The sequence below is a fragment of the Fringilla coelebs genome, assembly GCF_963513975.1.
Source record: "Fringilla coelebs genome assembly, chromosome: 7".
NCBI classification, from domain to species: Eukaryota; Metazoa; Chordata; class Aves; order Passeriformes; family Fringillidae; genus Fringilla; species Fringilla coelebs.
In genome coordinates this window covers 30618853-30644916 of record NC_140035.1, presented here as the reverse complement: position 1 = coordinate 30644916, position 26064 = coordinate 30618853, and the positions used below count along the sequence as shown (strand labels likewise).

At 42.2% G+C, this 26064-nt stretch overlaps 2 protein-coding genes across 3 annotated transcripts in view; one reads left to right on the top strand and one right to left on the bottom strand.

Annotated features, from left to right (window-relative positions):
* Window positions 1-7622, top strand: part of MFSD6 (major facilitator superfamily domain containing 6) — a 28866-nt gene extending 21244 nt beyond the window's left edge. For both annotated transcript variants that reach the window (XM_084209801.1, XM_084209800.1), the window contains exons 5-7: window positions 152-250; window positions 2026-2306; window positions 4654-7622. In XM_084209801.1, the coding sequence (XP_084065927.1) occupies window positions 152-250; window positions 2026-2306; window positions 4654-4836 (563 nt within the window). In that variant the 3' untranslated portion in view covers window positions 4837-7622. The remainder of the gene's footprint in view (window positions 1-151; window positions 251-2025; window positions 2307-4653) is intronic.
* Window positions 7623-7806: 184 nt separating this feature from the next.
* NEMP2 (nuclear envelope integral membrane protein 2) lies at window positions 7807-22302 on the bottom strand. The gene is made up of 9 exons (XM_084209802.1): window positions 22045-22302; window positions 19618-19733; window positions 17943-18171; window positions 17697-17769; window positions 16599-16692; window positions 15796-15910; window positions 14921-15146; window positions 12536-12712; window positions 7807-10477 (listed from the first exon to the last, which is right to left on the bottom strand). Exons 1-9 carry the CDS (start codon window positions 22172-22174, stop codon window positions 10252-10254), a joined length of 1386 nt encoding a protein of 461 aa, XP_084065928.1. The 5' UTR covers window positions 22175-22302; the 3' UTR covers window positions 7807-10251.
* Window positions 22303-26064: the final 3762 nt, after the last annotated feature.

Sequence of the window (26064 nt, the reverse complement as noted above, 5' to 3'; positions counted from 1 at the left end):
CCTGTTGAAGAAGTGATGGGGGAGGTAAATGTAATGAAACAAGCTAATAAGAGTCTACATGGGCAATATATAGACAAGAAGCATATCATGCTGACTCATTTTATTTTAAGTAAGTAGGTTCTTAATTTAGGAAAAAAAAATCTCATTACAGGTCCTGCTGCCACATTCAGAGGAATAGGGATGGCTTGTTTAGTGATTCTGCTTCTGTTTGCACTGATCCAGTGGATGTTGGTTCCTGATGAAGAAGAAGGTAAATACTCATGTCACAGAGACATTACAGAATTAGAAGCAGTGGAAAAAAGATCTCTCTGTAGCTGCTCCTGCACCTTTACTTTTGTATGTTTGGTGTCTTAACTTGTATTTTGACAAAACAGTTCATTTTCAAGTGGGAAGCTTTTGTCCTGTGCAGTGAAGAAATTGAAGTGGTATGCTGCTGCAAGAAGGGCAGCATTGAGCTCTTGAGTGTCCATAGAAGGAAAGCATGATACATTTTGCTGCCTGTATGTCCTCTGAGTTCTGAGAATCCTTAGGTTAGTCTTCACAGCTGTAGTGAGTCATTTCAGTTGCATCAATTCGTTAAGGTCACCTCAATCCCACTTTGTTCTCTCATATTCTGCCAGTCGAAGCCACCTGCTAGAAATTATAGAGGTGGCTTCAGGGGACAAAAAATTTTATAGATTTTTTTTTAAACCTGAGGTATCTCCCCTCTGGGGGAACTTGAACTTTTTAATCTCTATCTTTATATTGATAAAGGTTAACCAGAAACTAAATACTTGGAGCAACGTTAGGGATTTACTGTGACTATAATTTTTACAAAGACAATAAAACTCTGGCTAACTGTGAAAAGTCATGAATTTTTGAGCTGCTTTTTACCCAAATATTTTCTAGTATGAGTTTTGAATATAAAATGAAAGTTAGTTTTCTTTTGCTGGAATATTAAATTAACTAGTTATCAAGCTGCCTGTACTGACGTGTTCAAATATACCTTTTGCTAGTGTTCAAATGATAATGGTAAAAAATGGAAAGGTGAAAAGGCTATTTGCTGCTTCACTTTCCTATCAGCATTCAGTTAATTACACACGAATCTACAAAAGGCCAGTTTGTCCATAGTGGCCTTGTTCTCTTTGTTTCTGTCTTTGGTTTTCATTTAATACACACTACCCATTTTAACAGTGTGTGTGTTAATTTAAAACATGACAGTAATTAGGCTGCTTTCAGCAGACCAGTTGGAACAGTAAAATGAAGCATGTGGTCAAGCGTGTGCAGGATTAGTCTCCTCGTTTCTTCACTCCTTGAGAACATCCAGCTCTTGCTTAAAATATCCAGTATTATCTAGGAGTTTGTAAACCAAATGTGTAAAAGGAATTTTATAATTTCAAAAGAAAGATCTTGTTAATCTGTAAAATATTTTCTTTGGAAAAAATTTTTTTCAAAGTTTACAGAATGTGTTTTTTACAGAGAGCACAGAGATATTACTGAAAATAACTCCCAGTTACTAAAAATCTGTTTAATTATTTTTTGTATGAATACTCTGGCTCTTCAAGATTGTAAGGCATGCTGGGTTGGGTCATGGCAGTCATTTTATCCATGACATTTCAAGATAGTTACAAAAACTATTACAGTTTTGGAAGACCTGAGATGTAAAGGTCTCTTGGGACAATTTCTTCCTTTACCTGAAACTCTTTGACAGATACTTTGTGCCTTCCAGTGTGTCACCATCCTTAATTCTTGTCTCACTGCCTGCATAACTCCACAGGAACTCTTTGCTGGGAGCAAGTGGAGTTTTTCATGCTCCTCAGCCCCCATGCAGTGGCACAACAGCCATGCTCGTCAGGCAGCAGCCACGTTTCCCCAACCAGACTGTGCCATGTCTGGCTCCTGGTGGCTCGTGCCAGTGCTCTGCTTTCAGGGCAGTGATAACCACAGTGTGAAAGCAAGGAACACTTCATGATCATTGTCTGCTTCAGGGTTGTCCTTTTTTAAGCTTGTTGGCTTTGCCAGTGATGCTTTTGTTTTAAACTTCAGAAAAGACAATGCTGGCGGAAAGGATTCCAGTGCCTTCCAGTCCTGTTCCCATAGCAACTATTGACCTTGTGCAACAGCAGTCGGAAGATATCATGCCTCGGACTGAGCCCAGACTCCCTCCAAAGAAAACTAAACACCAGGAAGAGCAAGAGGATGTGAACAAGCCTGCTTGGGGCATCAGTTCTTCTCCATGGGTCACCTTAGCTTATGCTGTCTACCAGATAAAAGAGATGGTTAAACTATCCAAAACCAATCCCACTCCTGAGAATCAGCCGTTACAGGTAATCTTCTAATGTTCAGGAAGCTCTTATGTAATTTTACAAGCTTTAAAACCTTTATAGCTCGATAAATCTGTTTGTACCTGGTAGGTATTTTCTGTCAGCTTGTAGTAAAACTGGACTTGTGACACACTAGTTGAAATACTATGAAATAGAGTTGTTTTCTATGTATAATGTAGCAGGAATAACTTTGCAAGTTGTATCTTCCTGAAGATGGTAGGAGAAGAAACATAGAAAGGGACTGTATTTAACAGACTTGGATATATTTGTATTCCCTTTAAGTTTACATTTCTTTTCATATTAGTTGGAATCTGCAGGTTATGTGTTTTGTAAAATTTACAAGGTGGTAATTGAACGTGAAGATGCACAGCTGCTTAACAGACTGTAAAATTAATTTTATTTAGTTTTGCTTCCTTAGATGATGCTGTCAGACATATACATGGCTGCTGTGGGCCAGACAGCTGCTGATTGGATACAGAACTTTCTTTTCAAGTGAAGTTAATCTCTTTTTTACCTAGAGTTACACCAAATAAGAGCCATTCTGCACCATTACCCTTCTGTTAAGTCTCCCCACAGAGCCACTTGTAATAGCTGCCTCAGTGGTTGGATGGGCTTGGATGTGAACTTGTAATGCTCTGGCCATGCCTTTCCAACTGGAGCTGGTGCACACTGCTAAGCCAAGTTGGGAGGTGCTGTCAGTCAGGGTTTGGAACAGCATGGTCAGTCTCAGCCCTGTGTTTACCTGTCTGAAGTTCAGGGTGGGTGAGGTTCCTTCTTGAACCCAGTAGGCGTAAACACAGAAATGCTTTTTCCACAAGTGCTGTCTTTAGAAATGGGTAATTTGGGATATGAGTGTGAATCAGCAGAGCTGGGTGTAGGAATTTCACCTGGTCAGTGATCTCCTGCCTTTCTTACTTGACTTTATTCTTGGAACTGTGTTAGAGGTGTGCTTAAGGTTGGCTGGGGTTTTTGTTTGCTTTTGACCTTTCCAAAGTCAAAGAATGTGAGCTGAAGATATCACAAGGTCTCTTACACATTACATCGAAGTAATATGTCCAGACAAACTGCTCAGCTTCCCATTGCAAAGGTACTCAGGATCTTGATTAGTGTAAGCTGCCCTCTGTTAAATCAGAGCAAAGAAGTTACACAGAACTCAGGCAATGGACATAAATAATGTTTTGCAGGTGTGTGGTGTCTGAGAGTGACTTGTCCAGCACTGCCAGACACAACCCAGCTGCTTCACTGAGCACTGTGAAGTGCCAGAAGGGCTTTTGTGCCTATTCTCTATGGCACATGTTCTCTTCACAATGCTTTTATTCCTTTAAAAATACAGTGCTGATACAAGAGTACTTCTTGTTAATGTGCCAAAACTCAATGCACCAAGGAAATTGTATCATTTTCTTCATCGTGTCTATTCTCCAAAATTTCTCATCCCTCCTTCAGTGCTCCAATAGGACAAACTTGCTTCAAAATATTTCAGGTTTTGCGCTCAGTCATTTATTTTAGGCTGATGATACTAAAATACTGAAACCAGGAAAAGGCTGTCAAGCTCTCTTACTGAATTTGGTAAATAGCTTCCTTAAAATGAAAATAGATCATTTGGAAGGAGGGTCAGTGCACAGAGAATTAGTGACAAAAATGATTCCTTCTTATTTCATTAAGATTTTGGATTAGTTTTGCTTCTGCTTGCTCATAGTCCTTCAAACAAAAGGACATACTAGCCTTATTCTCTATGCTTCAGTGCAAAACAAATAATTATAGGCAATGCATCACCTTCTAATGAAATGTGTTAGTGTGGAGATTTGCTCTTTCAGCCCTGGGAATGTAAATGGTGTTTAAATGTGCTCTTATGTTCCCTGATAAGGCTTGTTTAAGAAGACTGGATAAATTTGTACATCAACACAGCAAAAATTCTGCCAGTCAGAGAGTCTGAGCAATATCTTGGGAAGGGCGGGGATCAACTGAGAAAAACTGTATTTAAGAAGCATGAAAAAAAAGTTATAGACTTGCTTAGCCATAAGAATTATCTTGTCTAAACACTTTGAAGACCAGTTAATTGTTTTTTTCCCCTTGAAACACAAGTTTGTTTTTTGCATGCTTCTTGGGAAAGTGCAGTTAGGAAAAGATATGGAAGGTAAGCTGCTGTCTGCTTGCTATTAGTGTCATCTGGATTTAAATGTAGTACTTTTGCTTTGCTGCTTTAAATTTGACTCGTTATGTTGTGGGCATTCAAAGCAAGTGCCTTGTGATGTTCCAGCAGTGCCTGAATGCATCTGGGGGGTGCCAGTGGGGACAGTGTCCTGAGTATTTATGTTGACTTTTGGAATGCAATTCTTTCCCCTCTGTTTAGAAAACCAATGAGAATTGCAGTGCTTCATCAGCCAGCTCAGCAAGACAGCCCCAAAATCCAACAGATTCTGAGCAGCCCAGAAATTGTTCGGCACCAACACCTGCAGCACCATCAGATTCCCAAGCAGATGGCAGCCGTGTGGTGTCGGATCGTGATGCTCAGCCTGCTGCTGCAGGGCCCTGAGATGTGCTCATCTTACCAAATCCAGTGCATGGAATTCTGCTTCTCACCTGGGAAACGCTGGAGTAGGAGCTCAAAAGTAGGACTTCTTCATCTTAACAATCATAACGTGATGCAGTGCAAGCTTTTAACTATATAAAGAATATTCATATGACTACACAGAGCAACATTGAGCAGGGAAGCCAAAAGGTCGGATTCTCGAGGGAAGTGATGTGGCCAGATATAATGGTAGGAAGGATTCTCAGCTGCTTTGCTAAAGCTGAGTCAAGGGTTCTGAAATTTCTTTACCATCTGTGGAAGAAAGGGAGTTCACTCCTCATTTGTTGAGGCACAGTGTGTCTGATTTGATTGGATTTTTTCTTTAAGTTTATTCCCAAATCAAAATTAAATGACTTTTTAAGAGAGACACGGAATTTCCCTGAATATTCTATCAGAAAATACCAGATCTAATAATTCTAGCAATGTTATGAAAGTGTCTCTGGAAGGATTTCTCAGAGTAGCTTAAGAAAGAGTATCTTAATATTATGGTAAGGGATGAAGTAAACTGCATGCATATTCAAAGAATATGTTTTTGAAGCTAATGTTCAGTTGTTTGAGATAGAAGTTTAGTTCTGCAAAGCACAGGTTTTGAACTGGCGTTTTAGTGCAACACAAAAGCTGGAGGAAGGCTTCTGAAGAATTTACCCTCTGTGCTTGCAGCCTCGCAGGTGGGCATAAGGTTGTGTGCATTTGGGTAATTTTAAGTTTGATGTTATATTGAGACAAGAATCTTTGATCCAGATTGCACAGCCTGAGATTGATCAGTGATCTTTTTGGGTTTTTTATTTCATCATCTATACAGGGGTTTATTTAATGCAGTGTAGTTATTACGGTTATTTATTAAGAAAACAGTAAGCTTTAAGTGCCTAGGGAAGGTGGGGGGGTAGGGAGGAATCACCTAAAAATCTTAAATGTTTAGGATTATAGGGGCAAAGTAGTGGATGCAGAAATCAAGTAGAATGAGAGATTCTCAGGAGGAAGCAAATGTAACTCAATTGCAGTATGTTTAGGAAGTTACTTTGCCCAATGTCAAGACACTGGAGGACTTTGGATTATGTTTTGTTATGCTTCTTAATACTGTCTGCAGCCAGCTTGTGCTGGTGCATAGTGAAAATTGCTGCTGGAGGGAAATCCTCAGGCTCAGGGAAGAGTCGGGGGGGTTTAGTCAGGACAGTGTTTTGGCCCATTTTCTTAGACAAGCAGCTTGTTCCTGGGAGATCCTGAGCACTCTGCTCCCATGGGACTGAGGGAGCACTGCTCAGCTGCCCTCCTGGAAGTGAGATGTGCGTGAGGTACGAGGCCTTCCGTGGGGAAGGTCTGGGGGACTGAGCTGAGCCAGAGGCAAGGCCAGCAGGAGCCCAGAGTCAGGGAGAGGAAGGTGGCAGCAGCTGAGCAGGAAAGGGGGTGCACAGGTTTACCCACTTTGACATCTGTTAGCTTGACTGAAGGGGTGTCCCGTAGCTGTGCTTTAGCTGTGCTTTTAGAACAACCCACGTTCTGGCAGTGCCTGGGACCAACACCATAGACAATAAAAAGAAACATCAATGACTAGCCACTAGTTACTTTTTTTGCACTTGAACTTAAATGTACTGTACTCACATAAATCCTCATGACTTGTCTAAGTGTCCTTTAAAATCAGAAATGTATTTATTGTATGTTTGTATAACTTGGGGGAGAACTAAAGACTGAACAGGTGACAGTACAGAAGGATGCTAAAAATCATCTTGAGGCTAACCAACCATTTGTTGAGTTCATGCTGTATGGTGTTACCTCAGCTGCTACTGCATAGCACCTGGATTGTGAAGTGAAGAGCTTGTACACTGTGTTTACACTTCAGAATTGTGTATTTGAAATGCCTGCTCTTTTTGGAATTGTATAGTCATTCTATGTTGCAAAATGGACATGTACACCTGGATTTTGATATTTGTGAAACTGTAAAAACTGTGGTAAGAAATATAAAATATCCATAACATATTTAATAGTATCAACATGAACTTTTATTTTATTTGTTCATATTAGTGTCAGCAGTGAACATAACCAACCTGAAGTGAAAATAATTCAGTGATAATGACCTTATACTAAAGTCAATGGAGGATGCTGAACTAAGAGCCTGGGAACTACTCTTGCACTGGGTTAAAATAGTATTTGATAATAAAATCTGACTGTAGGCACCAGTTCCCTTCTGTGGGGTGCAGGGACTGTAAGGGACACAAATCAATGTGTGTTGTAAACTGGTCAGTGTGAAGGAGTGCAGGGCATCACTGTGAACACTGCAGAGACCAGAGAAAAATGTAACATCCTTTGTTAAGGGAGAAAGGCTTTTGTAAGAGTTAGGGCAATGGATTAATGCCTAGATTTTCTAGCTGAAAACCAAAACAATTGTACTTAACAATTGTGTTTCAGTAAGGCTGTGTCATCTCCACATATCACAGGAGCACTGTGCAAGTGAACAGGGCTCCAGTGACAGCAGCTGGTTTTGGTGGGTTTTGTTTATGAAACCCTTTCAGTGTTGGAACAGGCTTGGGAGGGTTTTTAAGGTCACTATAAGCTACCCACTAAGGTAGCCATCATCTTTCTCCTGTTGCTGCCATTCTGTTTTGCATGTATTTAATAGTTTCCTGCTCTGCTTCGGATAGTATTTCCCCATCCCTGCCAAACAGTGGATCTCACAACTACATACAGCGTGAGTTCATCTTTATTTAATTTTTATTGCTTTTTAACTTTTTTCCTTCTTGAAGCAGATGTACCTGGTATTCTTCTAAAACATGTAATTACCTAAACTAAAGGGGGGGGGGTTTAATTTTTATTGCTTTTTAACTTTTTTCCTTCTTGAAGCAGATGTACCTGGTATTCTTCTAAAACATGTAATTACCTAAACTAAAGCGGGGGGGGGGAGGAGGGAGGAGGGCTTTTCCATTTAACATATTGCTTAGGTAAAATACTACCGTAATGTCTAATCTGGGCTACTGTATGTAAATACATGTTATGTATTTATATGCCTCCATATTATAGAAGGGTAATCATCACTACCTTACTAAAGAGAGGACATCCAGGAAAACTATATTTAAGCTCAGACAAATCTTCCTTGGCCTCAAATTGCTTGGATGGGAGTTCTTGGCTAACTATAAAGTACACTGAAAAAAACCTCTGTACTTCAAAACATGCGAAAAACAATAAGACATCTCTTTGAGTATCCTTTGCCTAATCTGTAATGATTTTAAGTACTCTATTTTCATGATGGTGACACAAAGATAAAATAAATCTGATCTGGTCTATGGTCATTGTTCAGGTGGGAATTTTCCCTTCTCCCAAAGCAGCCAAGACAACGAGGCCTTCCTCTGTTTCCACAACTGCTTGCTGCTAGTGCCAGAGCCCCCCAAGCCAAACCTAACTTCCCAAGTGTGGGTGGCAATTTAGCTGTGGATTTGGTAGCACCAGCCTCTCTTAGGGGCTACTACAGTCTTGCTGCTAGTAGCTTTCCTAAACACAGCCCTTGCTCTGTTTTTGAATGTTCTTGACTTAACAACAAGTGCATTTTGGATCACCTGCTTGATATGGCTTTTCTCTGCTAAACATGCTTTAGATTCTGCATAGGTACTTAAAATTTTATGGCACTAAAGGGTGTTAAGTGTCTCTTTACTGTAAAATGGAAGTGTTTCTTTTAAACTGAAGCAAAGCTGAAGGAGTATAAAGGAGAAGAGACCACATCAGTAAGGCTATAAGGCTTTCAAGCACCAACTCTGAGTCCTTTGTTACACAGAGGAGCTCTTGGATTATGGTATGGCCACACTTCTTAGCACCATTGGAGGTAACGGGTTTTGTCCCTGCTGCAGTGATGGACAAGGAGAACCCAGGACAGCACCTGCACTGCTGAAGTCACGCTGCACCATTAGGCATGCTACAAAGAACAGACAGCCCTTTTAAAGCAGACAGATCCCAGTCTGACATGCCTTTCTTGAGCACCAACTGCTCCCCATTGCTTACAGTTCCCGGTGGGGTTGTGAGATCAGATGGTGAATTAATCAGAATTAATGGTCTCTTGTTTTCTGCAGTTTGTAAGACAGTAAAGGGAAACAGCATAGTGAGAACAGAAGAATACAGGGAGGGAGAGTCTAAAGAACAAAAGAAAGAAATGACATCTGCAGGTGGGTGAACTGAGGTACACTACTCCCTAGCCTAGGACTGTGTAATACATAAGCTGAAAGACATGTGACTGCCCGCATTTTTCTCTGGTCCTCCCCACTTCTCTGAGAAGTCCCACAGACGGCTGAGAATGGGAAGGCAAAAGTCAGGTATCTTCCCTCATTGTTTTCATTCCCTCATTCCCAGGAATGATTTTCTGCTTCTTAACTCAGTGAAGAAACTACTGAGTACTCTGAGGCCAGTGGAGCTCTGTATGGGTTATCTGCATTCCCAGTTCCAGGCTCACAGCAGCATTCTGGCTCTGCTAATAGCAGTTTCTCCAAGCAGCTGAAACAGCCTCAGCCTTTGTGGCCTTTCTGGAGCTCTGTAGAGGCCTGGAATAGACAGCAGCACCCGCCTAAGGTAAGCTAACACTGAAACTTGAAGGCAGTAGCAAAAATGTTTAGGGATGGAAAACCTCTCCTAAACCATTGTCAAGAGATGGAGAAGCAGAGAGCTAGAGAAAGGTTAGCAGAAGATCTGTACAAGAGAGAAGAATGTTTGTAATTAAACAAAGACCTGGAAAGAACAAAATGCAGTGTAACTACAGCAGAGGTCAAGAATGGAAAAATATGGGAAGAGGGTGAAAAATTAGACAACATTTTGAGGAGCAAGGGGAGCTTAAAACTCAAGGCAGAGGCAGGATGAAGCTAACAGACCAGCCCAGCCAGAAGAGGAAACAAACCTCGTTCAGCTGCATCAACTCTCTATAAAAGTCTCACAAACAACGAACACAGTTTATCGACACTCTAAAAGCATTATCAGAAGTCTTGACACAGAGGGTACTTAGTAAAAGGAGAGTATTAAAAATGGCTTTTCCTCCCTCTAGTGCTCAGCACAGAGGACTTGATGATGGAAAGGGCCAAAACAGATTCTCTGTTTACTGGAGGTAGTGTTCTTGGTAAAAGAAGGCATCCTGATGGACAGACTGTCTCCAGTACTTGCCTTGGAAATACACAATGTTTGTTTCCCTAATGAAAATACCCATAGCATGAGATTCCTCTTCACTTGAACAGCCCCTATGGTAATCAGGTAACATTGGTGATACAGGCAAGAGTTTTTTTCAAAAATCCTTCTTTGTCCACCAACAACCACAAGAAAAGGCTAAGTGTGAGTGTTCTCATTCTGTATCCTCCCTTTCTAGGAGAAGTCTGTTTTCTGTCTCTTTTTGTTGTTGTTGTTGTTATTTCTCAAAGCTCAGAGCAGCTCAGTAGCATATGGAAATGGAATTTGTGCCTGCATTTCATTTTCATTCTCCTCATCTTCTTCATGGACAGAATTAGCTGGCTCATCTTCCTCAAACTGTGCCCTGGTCTCAAACAGCTGCTCTTCCAGGAAGAAGCTCCCAATGCCATACTGCTCATCATGCGCCTTTGTTTCTGCAGGTGAGACGTGGGGAGATCCCAGAACAAAAGCTGCAAACCTGACAAATTTTGAAAGGAAGAAGTTATCAACTGAGAAATTAAAAGAAGAAATACTGTACATTCTAGGGGTATTGCTATTTAGGAAGGAGTGTTGTAAGGACATCCCCACAGGCAGTGCAGATGAGGGGAAGTACCAATAACGGATGGCAATGACCGCAAGGATTGGTTTTCCCAGCTCATTTTTTCAGTATTTTCTGTAGAAGAAGTAACTTTTACTCTTCTGGAAACCATCTGCAAGGTCTTGTGACTAAGCAAGAAGATCTAACTTCGTTTTTGCATCTTGTCAGTACTTGCAGGGTAATCCAGACTAAGCATTTGTGCAGTGGGGTAGTTGGTACTTTAGCTTCTAGAAATAAATTAAAGCTGTAGCATATTTGAGACAAATTCAGGTGTGTTGATATTGCTAATGCAAGAAAAAAATGGCAAGAATTCTGCACTCCTACGTTGTATGTAGTGACCTTGTTGCTGGTGCTGTGCCTGAACTGTGTGCAAGCTGAGCTCAAGTCTTCCCAAAGAATTCCTGCCTCTAGTGAAGCTGGAGCTGCAGACTGGGAATTCTGCAGCTGCTCCAAGTAAATGCCCGAACAAAGCACGAACTTAGCACTGTCCCTATACTGCAATCCCCCACAAATCTTCCTTTCAGTGGGCAACTCCATTGAGGAGAGAGAACAAAGCTGGAGGTTTCTGGCAAGAGTGTGGGAACAGACGGCAGTTCTGACACCTGGGTAAGTGTCGACAGCATCAGAGAAATGTATGAAAAAGGAAATGCAACTACATTCTGGAGTTCTGGTAAACTGATCAATAATTTACATTTCAGACTTAACATTTCTGTGAGATGAATGTCGTCACCTCGCTGTTCTTGGAAGCTCTGTTAGTCTAAATGGGGAACAGGTTTGCCTTGGGATGAACCACAGTCTGATGCTTAATGGGAGCTGGGAGGGGTTCTCCAATTCTGATTGCTGTTGGTTCTCCTTTTTATTTCCCTTTTCACAACCAGAGAACACTCTATAACACCTCTATTAATGAAATGATGGCTAGAAAATATGTGTCTCACGTTGTTATATACATATGGTGGTATTTAGTTTTACAATACAACAGTAAGCTTTCACTTTTTTATCTCTCCATCATTCTAAAGAAGGCAAGCAGCTTTTTTATCTCTCCATCATTCTAAAGAAGGCAAGCAGCTTAGAAAGTAAGACTGTTTAACAGTAAATCTATAAAACCTGGCAGAGAGGCTGTCTGCGTGCTAGTCCAAGGAGATGAAGGTTCTGAAACTGGGTTTAACTTGTTACTGAATAAATTCCAAATTGACTGGGGTTCCTTTAAAATCATGACACTTGGTTCTGTGGCAAGGACTAAGTCTTTGTGGCTGGCTAACATATGAAACTTTGCTTCTGATCTCTTCAAGTTTTTGTTTTGATGGGAATACACTGTTATGATTAATTTTATATTCTGCAGGGTTTTCTGGCTTTGCTTGCTTGACCCTTCCTGAACTATATTTGTCTAAGGTTTATCTCTTAAGCTATACATGGCACAGCTCTTCTACCTGTTCTACTTGCTCATTGTAGGTATTGATTTCTTTCTCTTTATATGGTCTCAGATAGTGATACTTCAATAATAGGATTCCCTGACTCTGCAGATTTGCAGTTGAAAAGCTTAATATAGGTAATATTTGAGTCTGTATCTTCACCGTGCCCCAGTTTTACACCACAGAAAAATGCACTGCTCTAAAACCTGAAGCAGGGCAATTTCACTGGTTAGAGAGCCACCAGGGTCACTGCAAGAGCTTACACAGGCACAGTAGGAAGCCTTTAAGTTCTATGAACATGAATCAGCTGTGAAGGTCTGCAAATTCCCAAGAGTAATTTGTGGTCAGGGAGGAACAAACAGAAATTTAATGCCACCAGAGAGTAATACCCTTAAGAGGTGTGGCTGTGGTCCTGAGTGGGATAGGCAAGATAAACACACCTGGAACAGTGCCTGAAGTGGCATTTAAGTCTGCAATGTGTTTAGGTGTGCAATGTGTTTCCTGTTTTAGAGAAGCAAAGTTTTCTTACCTGTGTGGAGCCTGGAGTTTGGATACAGCTATCCATGATGGGAAGTCAGGGCTCCTGCAGAATGAGCGCAGCTCCTCCAGAGCTCTGATCGTTTCACTTTCACCTTGCTCTCGATACTCCTCTTCAGTAAGGTATTTAAACACCAATTTTTTTGATTTAAAGTGATGCTTCATTTTTCTAGAACAAAATTAAAATAACCAGTATTTATAAAGTCTTCTGCCATGTAATTATCTGCCCTTTTTCTCTGTACCTGCTATTAACATGCATTAGTCACCTCTACTCTTTTAAGAGAACAAGCTGCATTCTTACATTTGAGGGCAAGGTATGTAATGTTTGCTAGCCTGTTTACCCTAGGTCTTAACCAAAGCTGTAGAATTTCACATGATATTTAATGAGCTTTAGATCAGGTCCTTATTGTGTATGCATGAACTAAAATCTCACAGAATTAAAAGAGATGGCTGCTTGCTCAGCCATTTTTAGGTGCAAAATGCAAAATGTGTCTGTGCAGTGACATGGGCTGAATCAAAACTCAGTCTGCATATGTTACTTCAAAGATAAGCAATGCTCTAAGCCTGTTGTGAGTTGCTCATGTTGTTTACTAGCTAGCTCCTCTTAAATCTTGCTCTGAATTACAAAACTGAGTAGTCTGAGGCCAAAATGTTTACAATCTGATGGTTTTTTAGCGTCTGCATAGCAATGTATAATATAATTACATATAAATTAAAAAGTGTGCCATGTTCTGTTTCCTTCTGTCGACTGCTTTCAATTTAAATGTTGTGATGAGTTAAGATAAGCAAGGGCTGGATGCCCATAAAACTTTCAGCTCTGTATAAAAACACCTGCTCCAACATCAGCAGCATTTAACTTTCCTCCTTGTATCCCTTTAAAGCAGAGAACTGTAGTCATTGTTTAGGTCAAATGGTGAAGGGTCTTGCTGGCTCAGTGAGATCCACTGTACTTAACAAGAAATAATGCAAGACTCTAAATTATTTTGATATATTTGCTGCTCTAACTGTGTATCTGGCATCGTGGCCTCACAGTTTGGTGCTGTGGCTTAAGGATTTTGAAACAGAAAAATCCTAAAGTCCTTATCATTCTCCTAAGAGAGATTACTTGTAGAGCTGTATTTCTTTATAGAAGCATCAGTTCATGAAAACAAAAAAAAAAAGAACTACATGAAGAATAAACTACAGTGTTTCAGAGTAAAACTTGAAAGTAAAGTAAAAACAAAACTTGTGGCCACATCATACTGATTCCAGTGTTCTGAACCTGTTTACAACAGGTGCTGATCTTACATGTTGCTTTTGAAACAGCTGTTGCTCCTCAGCTGCAGGCAAAAATTGGTCTACAACAAATGACAAATTCTACCTAAAATAAAAAAGCTTCAACCCAGACCACTTCATACTTCAGTATGTAAAAAGAGAAGACAAGACTAAAGCAGTACGTTCTTCAAAACTAAACAGTGTAAGAACAGTGTATAAAAAAAAAAAAACAAATTATTTGTTTTTTATTATTTTGGTTATGCCAGTTCTAGCCTTTGCCTCTTCTTACTTCTCTGCGGTTCAGCAGAGTCCACAGCTATGGAACAGTCTGTACTAAAGACTCTGAAGCTGGATGCCATCCATCACTGAAGGTAAAAAACAGATGTCAATTGGCAGGGCTTTTTAGAATCTTCATTTGAGCATTGCACTTGTGCTAAAACATACTTCAAATTCAAGGATGAGCAAAGACGTTGTTCCTGTATTACTATTGCAAACACTTAGCAAGTTAGGGTTTACCTACTGCAATCAGTTCCTTTCAATTCCACAGCGTAAATGGGCCTCTAGGAATACTGAGGAACATCTCCATAGTTCTGATAGATTGCTTCTATGAATGACAGGGAGAAAAACTAAAATAATGGAGAATGCTGTTTTGTGGACATGTGATTTTAGTCTCTGAACTCTCTTCAACCTCCAAGGACAGTCACTTTTGAACAGCTGCATCCTTGGTGCTGGTACAGTGTTTTATCCCTAAGATTCCATATGGGTTCCCTGCAGCTTCTCTCACTACACGTCAAACCGAAGCAGTATTGCTGCAGTCTCATCAATCAAACAGAAATGTTCTGCTTGCCATATGCTGTGGACTAGAAGGTGCTACATTTGTCCTTAAGAACACAGTCACACTTCTCCATTATCCACAGAACAAAACTCGTGCTTAAAACTGCCAAGTGGAAAATAATTTTTGTGTCTCTGGACCTTAAACCTTTCCTAAGGCAGTTTTACATTTGGCAAAATTCTGAACTAGTACTAGAAATTCCTACAATTGAAGTGTAGTGTTATTTTCATGATCAGTTTCCAGTATTTCCTAGTTCTCCCAGGACTTGAACATCCACAAACAGACACAGACCTGGCAATGTGACAGGCAGCACCCAGGGGGTAACACAGGCCTTTGGAGCAGAGGCTGACTGCTATGACTGCATATGCAACTTGAGGGATGGTGACACCAAAGTAGATCAGGACAAAGGATGTTAACTGGAGTGTCCATGTGAACAAGGTTATGCTGAGCTCCGTGGTCAGCGGCCCATGCTGATGGCAAATGGCAAAGCTGGTAATCCCAACAGCCAGAAAATACCCTGTAGGAACAGAAAACGACATGGAGAAGAAGATGCAAAGTACCCCTATAAACTTTACTTTGCTTCACAAAGCTGGCAGCTGCTGTGAAGTGTAGCCTGCTAATTCTCGTGTTGTCTTACAGGCAACTGCATGATGTTTTATGATGTGCTTTCTATTTCCAAAGTGTGCCAGAGTTCACAAGGTTATCTCTGAACACCTTTTAGCCAATGCTGTGAGCTGCACATGAATTCTGTTCACGTGACCATGTTGAGGCAGGTGCGAGATCAATAGGTTTGTCAGCCCCTGCAGCCACATCCCATTCCCAATCTGTGCATCCACTTCCCACATCCAGCAAACTGCAAACCAGAGGAGCTGCCCTTTTGCTCTTACAGGGAAAGTACGTAACAGCAGCAAATAAATGAACAAATAATGCAAGCAAAATCTGCTCTTAGAACTAGTCCTCTACATCAAACTCTTTATACAATGATACAATGTGAGTAAACACTCGTTTGAGTGGATTAGGAACCTTTAGAATATTTCAACATCTATGGCTTAGGAGAAAATAGAACTCTATATGAGTCACTTGATTTTCTTTTTTTATGGGCAGGTATTCATCTGACCACTAAATTAAACCAAAATCTGCAGCACATTTCTTAGTAATTTTCTTACCCAACAAGTAGTTTTTGTGTTCAAACCACAACCACTGTATATTCTCTTTGAAGCAGTAAATAAAATAGATAGAGACCATCCAGGAGCCACTCATTAAAATCCAGAAGGTACTGTGCTAGAAATTAAAAAAAAAGAAAAAAACAAGTAAAAAAAACTTCATAAAAAATTCAAGCCAGAATCAGGACCATTGTTTCCAAAGGAACTCACAGGCAAAACCAAATATGAAATTCTTTAGACCTACAAGGTTTGAGATTTCCACTGCAGTCCTCTGCATGCTACAACAACACAGTATCAATTCCAAGCAGAGCAACTGCATCCCTGTATTTGTGTATCATGTCCTAATGTCACAGTATAACCCAACTGACATGTGTTCCCAATTAACATATCTCAGCAACATTATGGAACTGCAGAGGCTTTATAAAACTAAAGGAGAAATTCACATCTGCCTTACAATGAATTGTCTTTGGTGAATGGAAGAGAATCTGTCTCAGTTGCCACTGTATTTTTATTTAGATTGATTCACAGGTTCAAAGGTAAGCTTAGCTCCAGTTCAGTGAAAATAATTTATGTTTCTGAATGAACTCTTCTTGTACATCACCCATTTCTATTCAGTTTAAACTCAGGAGGAAGCTAAATAGGACTTGACTCTGACCTAACTCTATTTACTTGATTCAAGCAGTCCTGCAGTCATTTCAGTGCAGTTACCTGGCCACAAAACCAGAACAAGGTCAGAATCTGGCTCTGTACTGTCACTTCTTGTATTATGATGATTACTATTATTTTATTTATAAATGTAGATTTACCCTTGGAATAAACCTTTTAAATGTCAACAGGACAAAGACTAGCAGAGCAAGAATACCCAGTATTACTCCAGAAAGGTAAAAGAACTTGGCACTCCTGTGAAGAGAACAAGAGATAATATGGTGAGATGTAGAATTTGTAATTGGTTAAGATGCCAACATTTGTAAAAACAGAAGTGATGTTCAATAAGAACTTAAATCAGCTGTAAGTTAGAGTTGTAGTTTTATGGTAAGCAGGCCCAGTTTGGGTATTAAATCTGTGTAAGGAAAAATTCCCAGCCGATACTTAAGGTCACTGGAGTTGTTAGAGGTTAAGAGACTGTGCTGGGGTTTTTTTAAAGCTCACGCTACTTCTGATTGCATTGACCTTCTAGTCTCTAGTACACAGAAGAAAATGAAATAACCAATATGGTTCTGCACTGCAAGAGAAGTTTTATTTTAATTTAAAATGCAGAAAACCCTCCACAAACCCACAAGTTTTTTTTCCTAAGCATATGCATTTATAAATTCCATCTTCTTAATTCAGAGTTAATGCTATAAAACCTATTGCTGCTCTGCTTGTTTTAGAGGTGCCTCCTCACAATTATTTTGTGACTCACTTTGCTTTGAAGTTGTGGGCACATATTTTACTGTAACAAGTGAGAATCCTCCCTTACATCCTATGAAAACTGTGCATCAGAAGAAAGACTGGCACAAAGGTGGAGGCAGAAGAGGCCCCGGATGACTTTGTCCTAAATATTTTCCCCCAGGGAAAGGCATCATTAATAATCAGCATTATTTAACATTCAGCTGTCCTCAGTGGTCTACAAAAGGGAAAAAGGGCTTTTCTGATCCACACACTTGCCCACTGAGGATTGATTGTCTTGGTGTCCCCCAGTGCAGGGAGCTTGGATACAAAAACCCAAACACAGCTGATTGATAAACAGAGTTAGGCACTCCAAGATATGTCATAATCTGTCCAAACACAAATGGTATGAGGAAGTTTTAAATATATATTCAGTTCCTTATTTCACTTTCCCAAAGAACTGCCTCTTTAGCTTAGAAAACAGACCAAAGATGCACAGGCTCTGGGAAAGAAGGTCAAAAGCAGCCAGTACTCACCTGCTCAGGCTGTTTGCAAAATGGAACAGAAAAATTCCAGCTACAAACAAAAACAAGAGCTTTCCATCTAGCACTAAAAAAGGGGGAAAGAAATAGAAATTGACTTTAGACTAATTCAGTCTGAAATGCTGATTATATAAAATATCAACAGAAAAGTCCCAAGCTTCTTACAGAAGAGATGGTACATTCAGTAGCACTGGCAATACCAAGCCATCTGTAATCTGAATGCAAAGATTTGGTACTCACTTTCTCTTTTCACCCGTATAATGTATGTTTCATTTTTGAAGGGTTGTATTTTGAAACAAATGTCCTCTCCATATTGTTTTATGCTCAGAAAAGTTTCTGTACATGTCTCTGGCTTCCAGAGGATCTGAACAGCACATGCAACAAACTCAAAAACAGTTTCTGAATTCCAACAGTTGTTTTTTTCTGAAATAGGCTCAAACCGAAACCTTTCTCTGCTGTAAACTTTTATCTAGAAACAAAAAAACAGAATACACAGAGAAGCAGCTCAGAATCAGTGTGGGTTTCTGTGGACTATACTGCATATCAGCCATGCATGTGGTAATGACAATCAATCTTAATTGTTTAGTATTGGTTATTTATATTACGCAAAGATTAATTGTTTACAATTAATACCTTACAAGGTAATTCAGAGAACTCACCGGCAGCGAAATTCACTGGAGGGGCCTCGATCCATCCAAAGGCACAGTGGATTTGGTTTTACTGTGACACTTGCCCACACACAAATTTCTAACAAAGCTAGTAATAGCTGACTGACCACAGTTTGTTTTGTGAGTGTTCATACCCCTCCTCCTTCCCCTCCTAAACTGTAACAAATTTGACTTGCTTTTCTTTATAATGCAATCTTCATGTTGGAGACATAAGAGCAATGAGGAAAATGAAAGATAGCATAACAAGAAATTTAAATAGAAGCACATTCCTGTTGGGTATTTTGGGGTTTTTTTGCTGGCTCCCAGTGCCTTCCTCCACCAAACTGGTAAAAGATCTTGTCCATCCTCTAAGTTGAGGCAATTTTCCTGAGAACTCTGATATATTCTTTAGGGCCTACTAGACAACACAGACCTATCTGCAAAAAAGTGATGCAATGGGTAATAAACCAGGTTTGTACTGGGAAAGGAGACAATGTGTCAGCAAGCATTTTATTGTGGAAAAAATCTGAACTTCCTGCTTTTAAACACTAACTCCAGGAAAGTTTGTGTGACTGATGGAGGGTTTTACCACCTGGAGGATGCTACCATTCATAAAAGCACAGACAAAGAGATGTTCCACTTTCTTATACCTGAGAGAAAAGTCATCCAACAGAGACAAAATGAAAAGGTCTGGAGACATTTGTCTGGAGACATACTTTTCAGGAAAGGAAAGGAGCCATAGAGATGGTTAGCTCCTTTAGCTGTTACTGCTTCCACTCTTGAAGGGATTTTTATTTGCTTCAAACTAATTTCTGAGTGTGTGTCTTGTAAGATGACCCTCTGCTACTCAGGACAACACACTGCTGCTGCTGTTTGTTCATTAGTCACAATCTAACGAGCCTTTGGTTCCAGCACTTTGGTGTGCTGTGGTGAGAGAGCCACAGAACTGCATATAGTCCTCAGATTTATATGTGCCATAAAGGCAGTTGGTGATAGGCAGAAGCATTTGTTGCAGAGGTTAACAGTGATCTATCAACAGAAAATGTGTGCAAGAAAATAATACCCAATTCTAAATTAATGTTTTTATGGGAGCATCATACTCTAAGGCAGAGACCCAACCTCACTGCATCCCAACTGGAGAATCATAATGCTGCATTTTATCATGGTCCCAGCTATTTAATTCCATAGAGACACTGCCCTGATCCTGCTAACTGGCTGGGAAAAGCTCACATGAAATGTACTGACTGACCCCCAGAACAGCCTCTCACCTGGATAGTTGACCACAGGTACTGTAAGCGAATGGTTCTGTTTTGCACATAGCAGTAACAGTTTTCATCCTGCTTCTGGATGACATCCATTTCCTGCAATAAGCTGCAGTTTTTACCTGGGGGGAGCAAAAAAGTTAATTTTAGGCATGTGTCAAATACAAATGTCTAATTATAGTCCATTTCATTGTTGTAAATGCTGACAGAAACATGTTCAATATGATTTAGATGAAAATTGAAATTGGACTTTTAATCAAGTCATTTAGGCTCCAAAGTAAACTGCAACACCTTTGGGGAGAAAAAAAAAAAAAAACAAAAAAAAAAAAAACCAGGGTGGTATTTTTAAAAAATGTAATCCAGAAAAGCTTGGCTTCAGCGTCAGTGTTTTGATGGCACTGGAATAGGGCCTCTGGGCCAAATTCACTGCTGGCATGAGTGGGTGTAACTCCACCAGAGTTCCCTGTACCAGTGGTGAATGCAACTGTGGGAGTCTGAGCAGGTAAACAGACTTACATATTAACACAGTCATTTAGCACATGACACGGCTGCTGATCACAAAAGTCATACTCCTCTCCCTCGGAAATGTTTCTGATATTAAATCACACAACTCTTCTTTTTAGAACATTTTTTCTCCTGTCCCAGTCCAGCCATGGCATGTACTACACTGACAGCTCACTATAAACCACTGAATTAGAGATGTGAATTGGTCTAACCCTCCTGAAATGTTAGTGAGCCCCTATGATCTTCAGAATTAGGATTGCACTTTTGAGCAGAAATGGACCTAAAAGATTAATGGAGCACAGTTTTAGATACATTCTGATCTATAGACGTGTGTAAAATATACCCTATAGTGCATTACCACAGTGTTTCAAGAACATAATTAAAGAGAAGCATAGAGGAAATAATTACACATCCGAACAGAGGGACTCATATGGCTTACTGAATAGAAAATGTAGGTCTCAGCCAAGCTCAGTAATAACTGCTAACACACTGTCATGCACTCAGAGCAGCAAAATGGGTATGTGTCATCTCAGCCCAGACAAGGAGATGCTGTTTGCAGGTAAAAACCTGCTGTGTCTCTATAAGAAAGATGAAATTAAGCTAAATTATATTTTAACAAATTTAGTTAAGCCAATGAAAAATACTGTGTGGATGTTCTTACTCAGATTTATTATAGTTTTTACTTAGGTCTATTATAGCATTGCAGAATTATTGTCCACACATGATCCTACTAAACTGGTTCAACCTTAAAACTTGGGCATTTTTTCTTGAGGAAAAATTACACATCAGATTAATTTTCATCAGTGGCAAATCCAGTGGGAGGGAGCACAGCCACTCAGACAAGCACTGGCTGTTCCTTTAGACAGGCACTTTCACAAAAGTCATTGCACGGGCTGCAGAAGGATTATTTGTCACTGATGCAGCAGGGAGGTGAGGCAGGGCACTACCCAGGCCTAAAACCAGGATAATCCAGCAACAGGAAATGGCAGGGCCAAACCACAGCCCAGAGTGTCCACACCTCCCCTGAAGGGCATCTTAGGATTTCCTTCCACTATGGATAAAGTATCCATCCGTGTCAACGGCAATGTCATCCACGTGCAAGGCTGGCAAGTATTTTCTTACTACCCGTAGTTTTAAGACATTTTTCTTGAGAAAAAAACAGCTGCTTGAGATGTTGCATCAGCTCCACAGAGTGAAGCAATGGTGTTCCAAAAGGAGAGATGCTTCTGAACAGGTATCTCTGAGGTGGTGCTGTGTTTAGCTATTGGGAGGACACACACATAGAATGACTCTCCAATTCTGAGACTGCAAGCAAAGAAATTCGAAATTATGAGCCATCAGCATCTGCTGCAGAATCCGGAGGATGACTCGAGTACGTCAAAGCCGGTTCTCGAGTTCCTTATTGCTACTACAACTGAGCACAGCCTTTAGGGGTTTGCCTGCCCTCAAATATGTTAATAAAAGACCTGTTCTGCACCCGATTCCCCTGGCCCGAGCTCCTGAGGAAGCCAGAGGGAGTCGCACACCCGAGGCAGCTCCCGGCCCCGCCGCTGGAGCGGGCGGGACGCGCCCGCCCTCTGTGCGCCGCGGTCCCTTTGTCCGTGTGCGGGCTCGTCCGGGCCGCCTCCCAGCGCCCCTGCCCCCCCGGCCACCGTGCGGGGCCGTCCTCCGGGACCCCAGCTGCGAGGGAGAACAGGGGCACACGGCAAAGCGCCTAGGCCGCGGCTGCCCCGGCTCCGCCGCAGCTGCCGGCGGGGCGAGGGGCCCCGGCCCGTCAACCGGGCAGCGCCATGTTGGGCGGCAGCGGGGGCCGCGGGGCCCAGGGACAGCGGGAGCGAAGCGAGTCCCCGCTCCCGTAGGGATGGGCTGAGGAACCCCCGGCCTGTGAGCACCCGCCCTCCCCCGGGGCTGGCAGGGGACGGGCAGTACCTGCTGGCGGCGCCTCCCCGCTGCCCGCGGCCGCCCCGGGCAGCGCCAGCCGGACTAGCAGCAGGAGCAGCCCCGGCCCCGGGCGGGCCCGCGGGCGCTGCCAGCGGCGGGGCGGCCACGCCGGACCCATGCGGCCGCCGCCGGCTCCAGGCTCGGCCCTCGCGGCCGTGAAGGGCGGGGCAGGGGCGATGCGGCCCCGCTGCCCGCTCCCCCCGCGGGGCCGCCGGCCGCCCGGGGCCGGGGCTCCACCCGCAACACCCAGAGCTTGTGCGGAGGCTGAGGGACCCGTCCGGAGGGTGACACCCCGCCCTCCGCTCCTCTTCCGCCTTCCGTGGGGGTGAGAGGGTGCGCTTGGAAAGGAGGAGGAAAATCAGCGAAGGTAACTGCTGAACCCAAGCGTGTCCTCGTATTGTGATCCTCCCAGAGTGAGAGCGTTGGCCGCCCAGTAAAGGTATAAAATCCCTCCCAAACCAAAGGTGGACAGCTTGTGACACTTGCAGACCTCAGCCCAGGCGGTGACCCAGCTGAACGGGGACGGTGGATGTTGTCCTTACACAGCCAGTTGCCAGCCCCAGGGAAAGGTCACCAGGGTGCCAGCAAGCAGCAGTGTCTGAGCCAGACACTGAACCACACATTAATCAGCCCCTCTGTCCGCCCAGAGGACCTGCCTGAACGGAGTGATGTTGGATGTTGTGATGGAGGCGAACATCCTCAGCTATTCTGTATTTCCTGGGCAGCCACAAGGGAGAGCCAGGAGCAGGACACCGTTCCCCTGTCAACCCTGTGAGCGAGGTCCAGCTCAGCTCAGACCCCGCTTGCTCACTGCAGTCATTTTAGATCGCTTGTGAGTCACAGTCACCAGTCAGGGGTGGAAAGGGCTGGAGCTTTTTTCCCTATTCTGTGAAAATCAATAAACACAGTTTTGCCAAGGCATTCTGGCATCACTGTTGTCTATTTTTATACTGAGCCCTACATTTGGCTTTTCCAACCTACTTGCTTTGCTCCAATGCGTTCCCTTCCTTGTTCTTAAAACAATGCCCCTTCTCTGCGTGAAGGTTCCTTTTAGTTTTATTTTTTTATTGTTTAGGGCAGTATTCAACTTCTGGGGTTGCCAGGATGGGCTTTTTTAACACCTGAAGGGTGCTGCCCACTGCCTCACACCTTGTCTCGGCGCTTACATCTGCAGGGAGTGGGTGGTGCAGGGCTGTGGCTCTCCTCGCCTCACCTCCTACGCCCGCTTAGTGCTGGCTGGGCTCACATCTAACTGTGGATTTTTCCTTGCAAACACTGAGGAAGTGAAGGATAAGGGCAAAAATAGTTGGGATTTGATAGCGTGTGCAACATCTGACAAACTTGAGTCCCCAAAGGAAGCAGTAATTGATTTATATCTTTGTCTTTATGTAACTTGGGTGTTGTCTCTATGTAACTTTCCAGGCACTTCCTCTAGCAAATTTAATAAAGAAATACTGGGGTTTGTTCCTTGGATCCCTGATAAACCCTTAGGAATGTGTTACCTCTCAGCTGTGTGTCTATACAACAAGGGACCATCACGGCCAAGTTATTAGAGGAATCCCTCTCACATTTTCAACTTGCAATATTTTTTTGGTTATGTTAACCTTCTTGACAGTATTTTTTCTGGGAAGGGAGACACTCTGCATTCAGTTCTCGCTTGTATTTTCATTTTTAGAGCTCTTAGCACTTCACTGCTAATTAACTTTCAATAACTGTCGTAGGGTTACAGTTAGTCAGCATGAATCAGACAGAAAATGTAGCTTTAGGGGACCACACTCTGTCAAAAACTATTAGAAACCTTTGCTTGATTTCCGAAGAGAATATACTCGCTCAAGCAGGATATAGCAGCTATTAGGCAGCGTTCTACTGCACTAAGAAATCCTCAGTAAAAGAGACTCAGTGGTTTTGGTAACAGCCCTCCTTTCAGGGTGGCTCTGAGTAATTAGGCAGCATTTTCCTTTCTTCCTGTTTGTTTGTCTGGTTTACTAAATGGTGGTGGTGGTGCTTAGGCCAAAGCTGGGGTTCTGAGCTTAAAGGTGGTATTTTTACCTGTTTGCTCACAAATATAATTCAAAATAGGGGGAGAAGGAGGAGGTCACTTATAGGTGCAGGCCAGCTCTGCCCTTCCCAGGTGTTTTCAGCTGTGGAAAATTGAGTGAGAACTGCTTTTGGCTGGGAGCACTCAAGGGAAGACTTGGCCGTGGCAAGCAGCAATGCTGTTGGTCCCAGAGATGGGGGACATTCCTGGGATGCAGCATGCAGAGCTCTCAAACTCCATGCATGACAAATTGACACTTCAATAACAGGGAAGGAGGAAGGGAAGCAGTGCAGAGCCATGTCCACAACATGTGTTTTCCTCCCAGGCTTTTGGGGTCCTGCCACCCCATGCATTCTGAGCCCTTAAACATTCAACATCATCCACAATGCCCTCATCTAGGTGTGTAAAAGCTGGCTGCAGTATTAGATAGGATACCAAATCCTCTCGATGCTGTTAATCCATGTTTTTCCACAAAGGCCCCAGGTGCTCCCTGCTGATGATTTAGTTGGCCTGTGCAGCAGGAATAGGCAACAGCTGTGTGAGGTGAGGAGGGAGCTCCTCCATGCTCCCCAAAGCCCCACCTGCCTTGGGCTCTCATGCTCTTGGAGGCAGCCCCACTTCCCTGCAGCACCTGCAAACCAGGCTGAGGAGAAGGCACTTGAGTCCCATTCCCACCCCATGAGGTAATGCTCACTGCCCACTTGCAGCCTGCTCCTTACTTTCTACCTAGATCTAATAGAGGCTTTCCATTTCCAGGTGTGCTGTTAAAATCTCAGCACGTTGCTCTGGATGACTAAGGATGCTTCCTCTGGTTTATTTAATTTTTCTTTTTTCCCCTTTGCCCTCTCTTCCCTCTCCTTACGTCAGCAGTGGGCATAATTTGTTTGCAGAGTTCCAGGGTGTCTCATCTTTCTTTGGCTAGCCCCAAGTGCATGGGGGTTTGTTGAAGCAACAGCACTCTTGATTTCTTAGAGCTGGTATGTGGGTGTTGGATTGTGTCATTCGTAGGAGGTGAACGTCAAAGGAAGCGGGATCAACTGCTGGAGGTTTGTAAGCCAGGTACTTAATATTGGGTTTCCTGGAAAAGCAAGGAAAAATAGCAAAACAGGCAGCCTTTGAGTCTTTAGTTTTCCCATGTAATCAGATTAACACAATACCTGTGCGTGCTCAAGAACAGTTTGGGTTGGTTTTGGTTTGGTTGGGTTGGGTTGGTTTTTTCCCCTTGGTTTATTCAGGATGGAGAATGACTGTATTTTCCTTGAAATAGTTTCACATGTTTTGGTGGATTCTGTTGAATGTTTATTCCAGTAACACAAATAATTTGTGTTCTGTTAGTGCCCTCACAAATAGTGCGATTCATTATCAGGTACATTATGTTGTCTTTTTATTTGATGTAAAATGGTGTCTTTGAGTTAAATTTAGATAGAAGAGCTATTTGAGACTATTTTGTTCATCTCCAACTGTTTTTTTTCAGAAGTGCATTAGTCTGAAGTATTTCATGGGCAAAATACTGAGTTATTTTGGGGACAGACAAATTGTCTACAAAAGAAAAGTATAGCTGCTTATTTTTACAGTAGTTTTATGGTAATCACTCTTTTATTTGACAAGTATAGATACCAAGCTAGATAGAAAATTCCAGCAGAGTGCTTTCTCCTAAACTGCTCTAGGGAACAGGTATCTCTTGCAGTCCTTGTTCAGGCTAAGCTTAAAAATTAAATTGGACAGAAGTGCCCTTTAAAAAAAATTATTTATCCATCTTATGCATTAGGCAAAAGGACTGTAGCAGCTTCCTTGGCATTTCCCCTTATGCTCATTTTCCCATGGCTGTCAAAGGGATCTGTAGGTCAGAGGAAGGAAAGCTGATGGTGAAGTGTTCATGGAAGGACTTTTCTGTAATCACTGGAAAAACAGTCCTTCCCTCTGCCTTCAGCAAAGCATTGTGGTGTAAATTTATGGATCTCATTGGTATT

Bases quoted from the DNA above. Each gene is read 5' to 3' on its own strand.
- NEMP2 (XM_084209802.1), bottom strand. From the start codon at position 22,174: ATGGGTCCGGCGTGGCCGCCCCGCCGCTGGCAGCGCCCGCGGGCCCGC. The intron at 16,693-17,696 runs GTGAGTACTGGC...TTCTCTTCACAG, and splicing joins TTTGCAAACAGCCTGAGCAG to GAGTGCCAAGTTCTTTTACC. The intron at 10,478-12,535 runs GTAAGAAAACTT...AAAATTTGTCAG, and splicing joins AAACTCCAGGCTCCACACAG to GTTTGCAGCTTTTGTTCTGG.